The sequence below is a fragment of the Vanessa tameamea genome, chromosome 10, assembly GCF_037043105.1.
Source record: "Vanessa tameamea isolate UH-Manoa-2023 chromosome 10, ilVanTame1 primary haplotype, whole genome shotgun sequence".
Lineage (NCBI taxonomy): Eukaryota > Metazoa > Arthropoda > Insecta > Lepidoptera > Nymphalidae > Vanessa > Vanessa tameamea.
Window position 1 is genome coordinate 8300690 of NC_087318.1, and position 13741 is coordinate 8314430.

Genomic DNA, 13741 nt, shown 5'->3' on the forward strand with positions numbered 1-13741 from the left:
CATAACACTTATACTATGAATCTAACAAATATATACCTGCTTATAGAATAGTAGTAATGTCATATATTTGTGTAGCTTTCCTAACCATGTATAGTGTTGAGCTAAGTAAGGAATATAAAATGAGAACTCCACTGGAGCTTTAAATCTTAAGTAATTCTACTACAAACGGGACATAAAATGGGTCATAGATTTTGTGAAAAAATAGGACCAAAAATTATCAATGATTGATAAAATTAAGCAATAGCTGACTTTAATTATGAGTTTTTGCAGTGATGTTACAGCACCCACTTTTGCCAATCATTTTATTAAAAAACGACCTTATGAATAATTTAGTTTCAACAATAGACATGTTTCACCACTATTTCCTTCGCAGAATCGTTCACAGTTACAGTTTGTATACTGATAAAGCCAAATTTACTAGAATATACAATATACTAGTCAATTTAATATACATAACGAACATCGGTGGTGTTGTCGTGGGCGCAACCCCCACGTAACGCGACGTGAGTCTTTTCAGCATCGTTTCACGTTTAATGCATTGACATTTTAAATTAACATGTAATTAAGCCGGAAATCATTGAAGAAACATTAACTAGTGCGTGGTGTTGTGTTTTTGAAGTGGAGTTGAATCTAGACGATGTACATAACTCTATCCTTACTCGCCAGATTTTACTACGCAAAAGATGATGTCCTAATACATTTCTAAGGCGATGTTCGTGCATACTTAAATAGAACTTTTGAAGAGCCAAGAAGATCAAGGCTAGGTTACTGTGGCTGCCAGAAAGATCTGACATTGGTAGATTTTTACCCATAGATTGAACTAAGGAGCCTCGCTTTACAAGTGTACCAGTTATTCAAGAGACTAATTGAAGAATAAAATTACCCGAAATAGCAGAATTTGAAAATCTTTAGTGTTAGTCAAAGTGAATGTCAATCTAAGCCGTTGAAAGAAGCGTTGATTCTTTTAAATACTGATAACTAAATTATTTTAAATACGACACATTGATTACATTCATTTTATGTAAACGATAATTATTTTGAGTTAAATTGAGTATTCGGTAAAAAGTCAGTAAAATCACAATAGTTACTTAAAATTGGTTAAATTAAATAAACCCATTCTGAGCTTCAAACTTACGAATTACCTAACCACTGTTTCAGCTTGAATGAATGATTAATTATTTTTGTTCTAAGCCAATAAAGTATCAAGGGAATATTGGAATAAGAAAATTCATTGAGTAATAATAATCAGCTGTTTCGACGCGAACGCGGGTTACGGTCGTCGCATTAATAAATCCCAATCGCATTCAAAGCTCGTAATTGTCGAAAATTTACTACATAAGGGACCAAAACCTTTTTACTATATTAGCTTAGAAGTAACCGGACTGATTCAGTCTCCCACAAACGCCAGGTCCATTCACTTTTTATAACACAATTTACAGCGTTAAACGGTTCTTGTATTCTGCGGTCCGATTTGCCTTTTATTTATCCGTTTTCCGTCGTGCAGAGTGCGGTACGAGAGCGCAATTGCTTTATTTTTGCTTTCTCTTGTTTCATTCTTCGACTTAGGGTAGGATAGGATATTTGCATTTTAAGTAATATTTCAATTATAAAAGTGCCATCAGGAAATGCGTGCTAAAAATCCTAATTAAATATAAGCAATGATTAAAAACGTTTCGTGTTGGAAATAAGAACAAAGTTTAATAAAAATGATAAAAATATTATAACGGAAGAAAGTTTAGCAACGTTTCATGTCCCTAATTTGTTGCCTGGGTTTAAAACGGCAATCATCGGCTAAGATGCACGCGTTCTAACCACTCGGGCAACTCGGCTCGGTTAAATTTTCAAACGCTTAACTTGTGTTTATAATTAATTTCGTGCTCGGCGGAGTAGATAAACATCGCAAGAAAACTTGCATGTATGTAATTTCAATGAAATTTTGATAAATTTGTATCCCGCATTGGAGCAGCGAGTTAGAAAAAGCTCCACGCCTTCTCCTCAAAGGGAGAGGAGGCCTTCGCACAACAGTGGGACATTTACAGGCTGCTGTATTTTACTTTATAAAGCAACGAATTATATTGTATCCAAGTATTGGCCAAGTGGGGAATGAAAGGATAAGAAAGTGTCATGTTATTTGCCGCCATATGAGTCGGTCTTGCTCACAAGGCACGTCAATAGAGATGTCACATTAAAAAAATATATTTTATAAGATGCACATGCACCCCTTAGAGATGTCAAGCCTGCCTACTGAAGTTCTAATTAGTAACATGCGCAATAAAGAATATCACACTAACTGCGTGGCCTTTGTGAACAGGAGGATTCGCTAACTGTCTCTCTATTAGATTTTATTAACCTTAATCACTGAAAGTATTTTGTTATTTTATTTTACTTATTGACAGTATAATTTTAATTAAAATAACAAAAATAATATTCCAACATAATTTGTTTCTTTATAATTGACACGCCTACAAACCTGCCATTCTATAATATGTAGGTTTATCCTAAATATTTTAACCTTTTTTTTGATATATATACGGACGAGCAAATGGGCCACCTGATGGTAAGTGATCACCACTGCCGTATGGTGCTATAGCACCAGCGATGTAATTAAAGGTTTAATTACATTTTATTTCTTATAAGAAATATTAACCTTTAATTACATCGCCAACCTTGGAAATTAAGCTGTTATGTCCCTTGTGCCTATACTTACACTGGCTCACTCACCTTTCAAACCGGAACACAACAATACTGGGTACTGCTGTTTGGCGGTAGAATATCTAATGAGTGAGTGGCACCTACTCAGATGGGCTAGCACAAGCCCTACCACCAAGTTTTAACTATCGTTATGTAAAAGAATATCGTTAAAAAGAATTGTAACCTATTTATTAAACTTTAAAACACACCACGAATGAAAGATCGCGCTGAAAACGCATAACAATCTCACACATTATGTATATTGGTAACTGACCTATATAGTCAACAAGGAGGGAAATTCGAGATTCGATTTTTGCCACCGTTCCATTGTAATTAATGTAGTAGTTACGTTGAATTAATATTAATTTTGGTTTTATATGACTTACGTTAAGTTTTCACAATGTCAACAGGCAGTCGATAACGGTATTACGATGACACTGACTCACTCAACAATTAAAACCGAAATAAAGTAATACAAATAAATTTATTTTGAAAATAGAATACCTGGTGAATAGATTATACCCACCCAAACCGGCTTGCACATATATAAGCCAATGCAAAGCATCATCATTTTAAATCGAAGCATTTTATTTTTAAAATATTGGAATGTTTTCAAGATTCGATACATTTTAATTTAAAGAATTAATAGTTGATAAAATTGTGCTTTTCATATTACACAACTCCGTAGTAACTGAAGTCGTTTTTCATTTTGTCCAATTTTGCGATTCACCAATATACGAATTTCAAGCTTTTCACGTCAATAGACTGAATAGAAACGAGTTTAACTGCGAAACGCAGCTACTTACGTAATAATATTAAATACTTAAATAATCAAACCGTCTCTGATAGGCTCTGTATCTTCTGGTGTAAGTTTAGTATATTTTCCTTTGATTAGACCTAATAGAAAAATATTTCATTTATCAGTATGGATTCTAACAAAACTGCCTTCTTTGTTGTTAATGTATATAAGAAAACAATAGCAATGGTTCGCATTTCGTATAGTAAAGCCAGTGGCCCTGCTCTTAGTAAGACCAGACTCCCGGCAGGTAATGAGAATTTTTCGACGGAAAACTTTTTATCGGTCCGATATATATATTGTAGACTACATGGCGTGAATTTTATATTACTATCTATCAATAGGTACTATATATCTAATTCGTTGAGTCTAATCGAGCGTACCTACCTACAAGCACCTAGGACATAACCTCTTAGTTCCTAATTATGATTATTATCATTCCAATAGCCCATTTTGCATAGCGCCCACCTATTATAAAGAAATAAAGGTATAATTTTTCACCGATTAAATTCATTACTATTCTGCGTAGAATTTACATATCCACAACCCATGGTAACTTTAATAAAGTAACTATTCCGAGTACATTTAAATTACTTGTAATTTCATTTTATAAAAATAGGTTGTTTTCCTGTAATCTGTGCGAGAAATTTGCTAAACAAGTGATGGAAATGTGTAGCAGTAATACTCCAAACGTAGACGGTGAGCCGAGGTCCCGCCTCAAAAGAGGCACTCGTAGGACGCGCGTAATCTGAGTTCTTAAGTGAGTTCTTAACACACAGGCTTGAATATTTTAACTCGCCTCCCTGCTCGGTGATGCTGTAGAGACCATTAGAGGCAACAGCATAAACAGTTCGGAGAAAAAAAATAGTAAGTCAATGCGAAGTGCGGTATTTGATGTGAGCATTGAGCGCATTCGGTACTAGAGTTAGCCGTCAGATGGTACCAACTCTGGTACCAACTCTGGTACTCTGGTACCAACTCATTTTGCGAGAGGATCTGATGTTAATGCAACTTATTCCCGAGGTGAGATGTCCGATTTTAAACATCATATGCAACTACTATGAGACTCGTTTTTTTAATGCTCTAGGACTTTATAATTTAAATAGTGCTTTCAAGGGCATATTTACAAAAAGCTAATTAGATTTTATATTTTGCCTTTATGATATCAGATTATCATATTTTCACTAAACTAAATCTTCGTCGTTTCAACTTTTCAGTCTTAAGGTTCTGACCATTTTAATATCATCCGACAATCAAATGGTCTGCCTACTCGCCGATTCGCTTCTCTAGGTAGACACTCCACGATTTCATTTATTAATTAATAATTTATAATATTTTAAACACTAAAGTTAAAAAATATAGGGAAACTAGCAGCGTGTTTATGTCCCAAAAGTGGACAACGACGAGCAGTGGTGCTTGCCCGGGACGTTTGGTTAAGATTCACTTTTAGTCATTGGGCCATCCAGGCTTATATAATACAGCTAAGTTTTAATTTATACCTAGTGCAAAATCCTGTTATTCCTATAGGCAATCAAGAGAACTACTCGAGAACGAGAACAGCTTAGGACTTGAATTAGACGCTCCTTTGTACAAGGCTTAAGGAATCATTTAAAAAAAAAATTACTATACGTTACTATAATCCAAGGAAAGGTGAACCCCGAAACTATCTTTGCCAAATTTTCCGTGTTTAATCCGATCGCTAGAAAAGTAAAAACAGTAATATGTATGTCTTAATAAATGCTCCCCGTGACGCGGGCATAACCTAAGACAAAAACAGTTTAAATATTACTTGAAATTTAAAGCCATAAATAAAAATACTTATTAAACAAATAAGAAGTCTTATATATTCGTATTTTGTAAGAAATATTGAGATTGATAAAAGAAAACAATTTTCTCTGACCAGTAGCCACTTCCCGATGTCAGTAAGCGCCACGATTTCACGGAAAACGGACGACTGTTCGTCTATTTGTGAAGTAAGATGTGTTTTAAAGACGCATTAATAAAAAGTCCAGAAGTTTTCTAATATATATAGTTAAGTATTGTGTTTATTGTTATATATTTATTGGATTTCATTGGATGCCATGAATGGCTCATGGTAAGCAGTTTGAATAACATTATAATTTTTGCAACTATATTTATTTCTATAACAATAATATTTTAATTTAATTGTGCACAGTAATAATATACGGCAATCAATGCATAATATAAAATTGATTAAAAACCTGGATTTTGTTTATAATAACAGTAAAAAAAAAAACGTTTAGGTATTTTATTTAAATTGCGTAATGAATGAATTTCAACAATTTAATTCATTTCATTTGTTGTTGTTTTTATAAGTGTTTGATACAATTAATATGGCTTCCAGTCATCGACATAGCAAACACTAAGCAAAAATATTTTAATAATTTCAAAACATATACTTAATATTATTCATTTTATTAAATAATAATAAACTATATTTACATTCGAAATGATATCAAATTAGTTACTAAAATGATATAATGAATTTATGAACCTATTTTAAAAAAGTTTTCATTGATTCATTGAATATGTTAATAATTAGTTTTCGCTTTACACAATGTAATTTACCAACATATATATTTTAAAGTAGTAAACTTTGTGGTTGTAATAAATTTCATAATATATATTTTATAACTCACGACACGATAATAATATGTACAATGTACCTGTAATCTAATTGAGAGAAAACAATCTTTTTCGTAATTTCTAGCCTCGACTTTGCACGCCTTTATCTAATACATCATTTTTTTAATTAAATAAATTCATTTTAAAATAAAATAAGCTGTCTAAGTTTAAATGAGTTAATTCTCCCTGAATACAGTTTTTTTTTCCTTTTATGACAACTCACTAACTACCTATTTGAAAATTAATGAATTAGCGAATATTATTATTGCCCTTGCCATGTGTCAAATAACTTACTTTTATCTTGATAAATAATATCATATTTGTTCTGTGTACGATTCACATAATAATAGATTAAATAACAAAAATATATCTTGAATATTGCCTCAAAGGTGCGAATTGAATATTTTACTTCATAGAAAATATTGAGGGTAAACGTGTGATACAAATAGTTATTCAATGGTATTCTATTTTTAACTGCCCTAAAAAGAAAGCTGTTGGATGTATATATACATACACACACATATATATATGTGTGTGGGTGTATGTATGTGTTTTACTCAATAATTACCAATTTTAAAAATTAACTTTTAAATATTTTAACTAAGTATTATACTTAGTTACTCTTGCGAAGTTTATACATTTTCTTACTGAAATCGCCTGTGTAGTTTCTTAGTTAAATTACTATAGTGATGACCGACGCGAGTACTTTAGTTTTCAATTAAATTATTTTTAAACCTAGTTGCTATTAGGTATATATAAATATTTAGGTATAAAATCAAACGTCAAAAAAATTGAGATTTATTTCAACCATAGAAATGTAAGCGTTCTTTGTATCGATATAATTATTAACAAATTAATTTTGGAAAAACACTACTACAAATTAATATAATTTGTCAGTACGTTAGTACTACAGCATACTGATATTCTCTCTGCTCTGTAATTGATAAAATTGTCTAGAAAGTTTTCATTTGTCACGAATCACACATTATGGTTTTAATCTATAATAAATGAGCTGACAAATTTGCCACGTAATGTGAAATGATCATCACGTGGTAAGAAAGTTCGAAGGATAGGTATTACTAGCTATAATTTGAATATTGGAAAATATAAATGGTATCACGGGTTTTTTTTTTTTTTTTTTATTTACTTTACAACATCCACGGACTCACAGTTGCCCGTGCCTTTTTTAACATTTTATTTTTATAAATTGTGGCGTTATTTTATATTTTTACTGAACATCAGCAGATCTTCGCTGGACTTCGAGCTTGTCGTCTTCTTGGAAGACGTGGCCCACACTGATTTGTTTTTTTCAATTTAAAATAATATAGAAATAGTCCATAATAAATAATATATGATAATATATGATATATAAAAATACTGTATATGGTGATTTTTTTATTTTTTAATCCTAATTACTGCAATCCAGCGGGCCCTGCTCCGTGCTCGATCAGAGATAGCACAGCCTCGGCGACTCTGATGTCGCGTTTATGTATAGATCTCTTAAGGCTGTGCTCTAGGATGGCCTTTTCTGAAACACCCGCCGCTCGGCCGATGAATCTGCCGATAGCGTCGCTACCATCGTCCGTGTAATAGACACAGGTGTTAGTGTGTCTAGTGATTGCCACAACTGCGTGAGGAACACTTTCGTGTATACGGAGCCTCACATTCTTCGACTGGACTATGATAACGTCGCCGTAGGTCTGTCCCTGAGATTCATGGATGGTCATGACGCTTGACCCTTCACCTTTTCCGTATCCCTGGTCCATCAGGAGTTTCTTTTCCTCCTGCGTATGGGCCAGATATAGGGTTTTGGTTTGGTCGGATGGTATGTTGGCGTCAGTGAATCTCTCCATTTTGAGGGAGTGGACGATGGGGCTTGCAGAGTAGATGTTACGGTAGACTTCGCTAATGGCGTATGCGACGTCCATGGGGTTTCGGTGCGTACAGAATAACTCACGGGTGATGTTTGTTGTCAGGCTTCGTCGGCAGTACCTCATTTCGAACAGATTTTCTCTGTCGATATAAGGCAACTGGTTGATATTTCCGATGAGGACCACCTCGCTAGCTCCGGACAGCTGTGCCGTCATTACTATGGCTCCGAAGTGGTTCATGAGGGCTTCGTCAACCGTAAGACGGTTACATTGTATGGTCTCGTTGAACCCGTTCACTAGCACGGATGCCATAGTTCGTACCCTTGATTTAGCTTTTTCGCCAAATCGGTGTGTAAGTTGTTCTTTCAGGTCTTTGGCGGCTTCGATTGTGGAGATAACTACCACTTCTTTGTCATCATCGAAGTTCCTGACAATGTGAGTCGTCTTTCCGCATCCTGGTATCCCGTTTATCCACGATATCTGTGGCAGTTCCCAACCCACGAGAGGTGCGTCGACCCCCGGACCTTCTGAGATGGACTTTGCCATCGCGAGTATCCTGTCGTCTAGCATTACTCTCGTGCATCTGGCCACTACTACCACTGGGTCTCCTGTTGGTGTGAAGAACATAGGCTTTTCGCCCCTCATCTTCAACCAGGCCCATGAATCCGTCTGCAGCGCTGTAAGCAGCCATGTACCGCCCCGACATTTTTCCTTTGATAACTTGGGATGTGTCGTTGTTGTATATGGCCGCCTCGGCTTCTTCAAGCTCCACCTTCAGCAGCTTTTCGTTACCGCATCGGTAGGTCTGCATGATCTTTTTGCAGCTGGCTAAGTGGACCTCACGGGTGGCCGTCACAATAGCCCGGAACTCTAGGAAAGCATTCACTGCATGGTCTCGAGGGTTTGACGCTGGTCTCAGCTTTGGTGGTATTACTTGACCCTTATCGGCCCTTGTTAGATGGGTGAAAAAAAATTTAATCGTTTCTTGAATTAGGATAGGCTTAGGATTGAGTTACTAGCGTGACAGCGTTACAGATAGAAAAGCCAAGCACTTTTTCTTCTTCGCAAGCCACATTTACACATCGCGCCTCGCCGGTCTTGGCGCTCGCGTCGAGAGCGGTTTTTCGGACACGAGACGAACAAGTATTTACACGTGTTACACTTTTATGCAACATCACAAAATTTACTGGATCAACAATAACATAATTTCATTGTCATTTGGAATCCGAGACATGCTTATCATAAAATTAAAGCAGAAAGTATTTAATACTTCGAGTAGTATATCAAAAGTAACCAGTAAAAAAATAAAAAATGTAGCAAGAAATAGTAAAATAAACTGTAAATCGAAATAATAATTATAGTGAGTTTGCAAATGCAATGCAATGATAACGTTGTCAATTTTGTCAAGTTGAATTAGAATACACATTAACAGCCTGTAAATTTCCCACTGCTGGGCTAAGGCCTCCTTTCCCTTTGAGGAGAAGGTATGGAGCATATTCCACCACGCCAATGCGGGTTAGTGGAATACACATGTTGCATAATTTCGTTGAAATTAGACACATGCAGGTTTCCTCAAGATGATTTCCTTCACCGCCGAGCACGAGATGAATTATAAACACAAATTAAGCACATGAAAATTCAGTTGTGCTTGCGGGGGGTTTGAACCCGAAATTATCTGTTACACGCACGCGTTCTAACCACTGGGCCATCTCGTCTCTTAGAATACACGCGAATATATAATCGGTCACTCTCGTCAATCCAAAAATGTCGATGAAAACACAAATATCTGGCCAAGCTATTAATTGAATGGCGACGCGAATCATGAACACGTATGTGTAAATACGGTATTAAACTGACAAATCTCCGCCGACGTGTTGTCTGCGCCTCTCCTGTGGCGTTTTATTGATTGATTTTAGTAGTTCTATTTATTTTTTTCCAATGTGCTAAAGGCAATATACTAAACTGGTTATGGTGAAATATTAGTATATTACGCTAGACACTATTAATTAGTTACTGCAAGTATTACGAAGTTTATGAGGATGTATATAAAATTGCATAATGCATCTAGAATTTTTAAAATCTAAAAACACAAAGCTCTCTTATGACGCTTGTATTTTGAGAATAATGATGATCATTTTCCAATGCAGCTACACGTAACACGATATTTTGGCTGGATAATTTTAGTAAAAATTAATTTATAATAAAATTGTTGAAAAATATTTCGTACGATGTACAATAAATTTTGACAATGCGCTGTATTATACTTCGACAAAGCGCTCAAATACTTTTTAAATTAGTCGCTGTGATTAAAAGAGTGAAATTGTCGCTATTAATAAATACCACAATGTACGTTATAAAAATGGTTTAAAATTTATTACATATTTTTGTGAACTATTGACATAAGCGTTTTTTTTAAGATTTTATTTTTACTTTGAGCCTTAAAATCAGTTTTACCTATTATGTTTAATTATTCATTTTTTGTATATATATATATATATATATATTTATAAAATATTTAATATAAATCTGAACTAGGACCGGCTATACTCTGTCCTGTAGAAAAATCCGAAAAATAAAGTCGAGATGGTCCAATCGATAGACTTGTGGATCTAATAAAGTTCATAAGTTCAGAGGTAAGCACCATTCGTTTTCCACGTGGTTAATTTCTGTCTATAACATTGAGCGCGGTGTAAGTGGTACTGTGCATGTACCAAATTAAATTCTGTTACATGTGTATCCATAAACGAAGCGTAGTAGATTTTTTATTTTCGTTAACTTGAATAAATATTAATTTAAAAAAAAAAAACATACAACAAACGATTTAATCTAACGCGCAACACACTTAAAAGCAACCTATTAAGTTTTCATAGTTTAACTTTAGTAAATTTTTTTATATATTTTTAAATATTTATATAACCACTAAAGTTAATTCGATTTCGAGACCCAGATATCCTCTCCTGCCGATACGACTTTTCTTTCTTACCCCGGGTACAAATTGGAACATTCCTTTGTAGAGATGATAACTGCTCTCGTCACCTTGGCAGCCTTGAAGGGCAGGACCTATCGATTATCTGGCTGCGTTTAGACTGCGACGACCATCCGCGAATCTACGCGTGCCTTTATAGGTCCCATAGCAGTAATGCCGAAACCGACCGACTGGTTGAGCACGTCCAAATGGCTACAGAGTCCGTGCTGTAGCAGATCCCATCCGCAGAGATCGTAATTCTTGGCGATTTTAATACCCACCTTGCCGAATAACTTGTATCACGCACTACCGACACTACCTTGCGTCTTGGGTACAATGCCATAGGACAATCTTACGAACGCCTTATTTATTCTATAATTTTTAAATAAAATAAATATTGGACAACATCACATACAATACTCTGATCCCAATGTAAGTAGCTAAAGCACTTGTGTTATGGAAAATCAGAAGTAACGACGTTATCACAAACACCCAGACCAAAGACAACATATAAAACTAATGAACATTTTCTACATTGAATCGGCCGGGAATCGAACCCGACTATTACCACGCCAATTTAAATATACTGTGGTCCAAAAATTTTAAAAAAGTAGCTTTTATGAAAGTAAGAAATATAAACCAATCCTGGCGCCTGTAGTGACACTGACTCAATCAATCTTCAAACCAGAACGCAACATTACTATAAATTATTGACTATTGGTGTTTGGCGGAAGAATATTCCTAACCCAGACAGGCTTGCACAAAGCCCTACTACCAAGCTCCAAACGTGGATATCACAGTGTTGGTCCACCTTTGCCACGCAGTTGTCTCGCATCTTTTAAAAAAGGCCAAAATGGCCTCGTGTGACATTCCTACGTAATAATCGACATCTTCAATTGTAATATAATAACTATTTACAACATCATATAATAGTATAATACATAATTATATATTGCGTCTTAACGAAGCATTTTATGATTGAGAATCATTAAACAAAGTTATAAAACCCATCACTATTTAAAAAAATCATTGACAAATACCATATGTAACACAAAGTATTTAATTTCATTAGTAATTACTTTCAGAGATATAAGTCATTATTGTCAGCGATCTTTATACAATATTACATTACGTCGAGTCATTCTTAAACAAATTGCTCACGTTTTTTTTTTAATATGAATTAAGTAACAATTGCTTGCTATGAATAAAGTATTTAATTGATACAATTACTAATTTATTTTATGACAAGTTTTTTCGCAGACCCAACGTATGATGCCTTTGCCATTAAACTAACAACAGCAATTTGCTAACATTTGAATTTTCACTTAGTATTTTGTAATAGTACACTATCTACTTAATTACATTTAAAATGACTGTCCCTCATACAATGCACAACCAAATGCGCTTGGTCTAATAGAAATGAAATATAAAAAGGGGGCTAATGGGAGATGAAACCTTGCATGGAAATTTGTTATTTCTGACGTTAGAAATATGAAAACTGGTGTTCAGGCTTATGATTTAACAAAAGACAAATGCTTAAATATTGTTGAAAATTCAATATCAAGAGTGTGAAACAGAGGATAGTGTAGTGTAATAAACCACAAATATTCTCCTCAAAAGAAGAGGAGGCATTAGCCCAGCAGTGGAATATCAAAAGGTTGTTTATTTTCTTTTGTGCTACAAATCGAGGTAGAACTAATTATACATACATTTCTAAGAAATATCCTCAATTTAGTACTATTATAATGAATATTATTTCTTCATTCGTATCGTTTTTTTTATGTTTATGTAATGTGTAACTGATTGAAACACTTAATATGACGTATTGTTATTCAGTTCCGTACTTTTCTATACTAATATATAAAGCGGAAGAGTTTGTTTGTTTGTTTGTTTGTTTGTTTAAACGCGCTAATCTCAGGAACTACTGGTCCGATTTGAAAAATTCTTTTTCTGTTGAATAGTCCATTTATAGAGGAAGGCTTTAGGCTATATAACATTACGCTGCGACCAATAGGAGCGCAGCGACAGTGAGAAATGTTGCAAAAACGGGGAAAATTATTCACATTTATGGACTTTCGATGCGTGCGCAGCATAAACGTTTTAAGTTACTCAAAAAATGTGTATGAAAGATATATTCCTCTTTTAATAATAAAAAAAAAGTCCGTGACACTATCAGTCTCATTACAAAAAGCGGTTTAACTAAAAACCATGGTTTAAACTAGGGTCTAAGCAAAAACGTTATTATAAAAACGGGTTTAGCGATAAACCTTAGATTATACTGTGGACTAACTTTAAACCTCTGTGACTCAGGTTTTACGATGGTTTAAAGCGTATCTGTCAAAGTTTCTGTTATAAGTTTAAAAGTTACAATCAGTTGATAATTTTATTTTCTTTTTTGTTGTGTTGTACTGTTTTAACGTAAAAAAAATGGACATGGACATGGTTGATTTAGTGGATATCGAGGACATGGAAGTCATCGAGTTTTGATTTCAAGTTTGAAGTAATTTATGTTTAAGTACTTACTTTTTCTTCAGTACTCCAATTCTCAGAACGTTTCCTTTTTTCCTGACTCATCACGAAATGACTTTAAAGTAGTGTACGAGTGCAAGACGAAATTAGCAAAATTCAACCCTTGTTACTCCGGTTTCAAATTACGCGCGAAACTTCTTACGAACGAGACTTGCGTTTCGTTACACGTATATTATAAGTTAAGATACATTAAATAATGTGCTAAAACATAAAACTACAAGCGGCGTAATAAATTATATATAC

At 34.4% G+C, this 13741-nt stretch overlaps 1 protein-coding gene across 3 annotated transcripts in view; it reads left to right on the forward strand.

Annotated features, from left to right (window-relative positions):
• Window positions 1–5412: 5412 nt before the first annotated feature.
• Window positions 5413–13741, forward strand: part of LOC113403869 (pyrokinin-1 receptor-like) — a 48550-nt gene continuing 40221 nt past the window's right edge. For 2 of the 3 annotated variants that reach the window (XM_026644496.2, XM_064216151.1), the window contains exon 1: window positions 5419–5582. Coding sequence is in view for 1 of the 3 variants with exons in the window: in XM_064216151.1 (XP_064072221.1) it covers window positions 5573–5582 (10 nt within the window). In the remaining 2 variants the exon portion in view is untranslated. Of the gene's footprint in view, window positions 5583–13741 lie in introns of all 3 variants that reach the window. The other variant, XM_064216150.1, reaches the window with a different exon arrangement.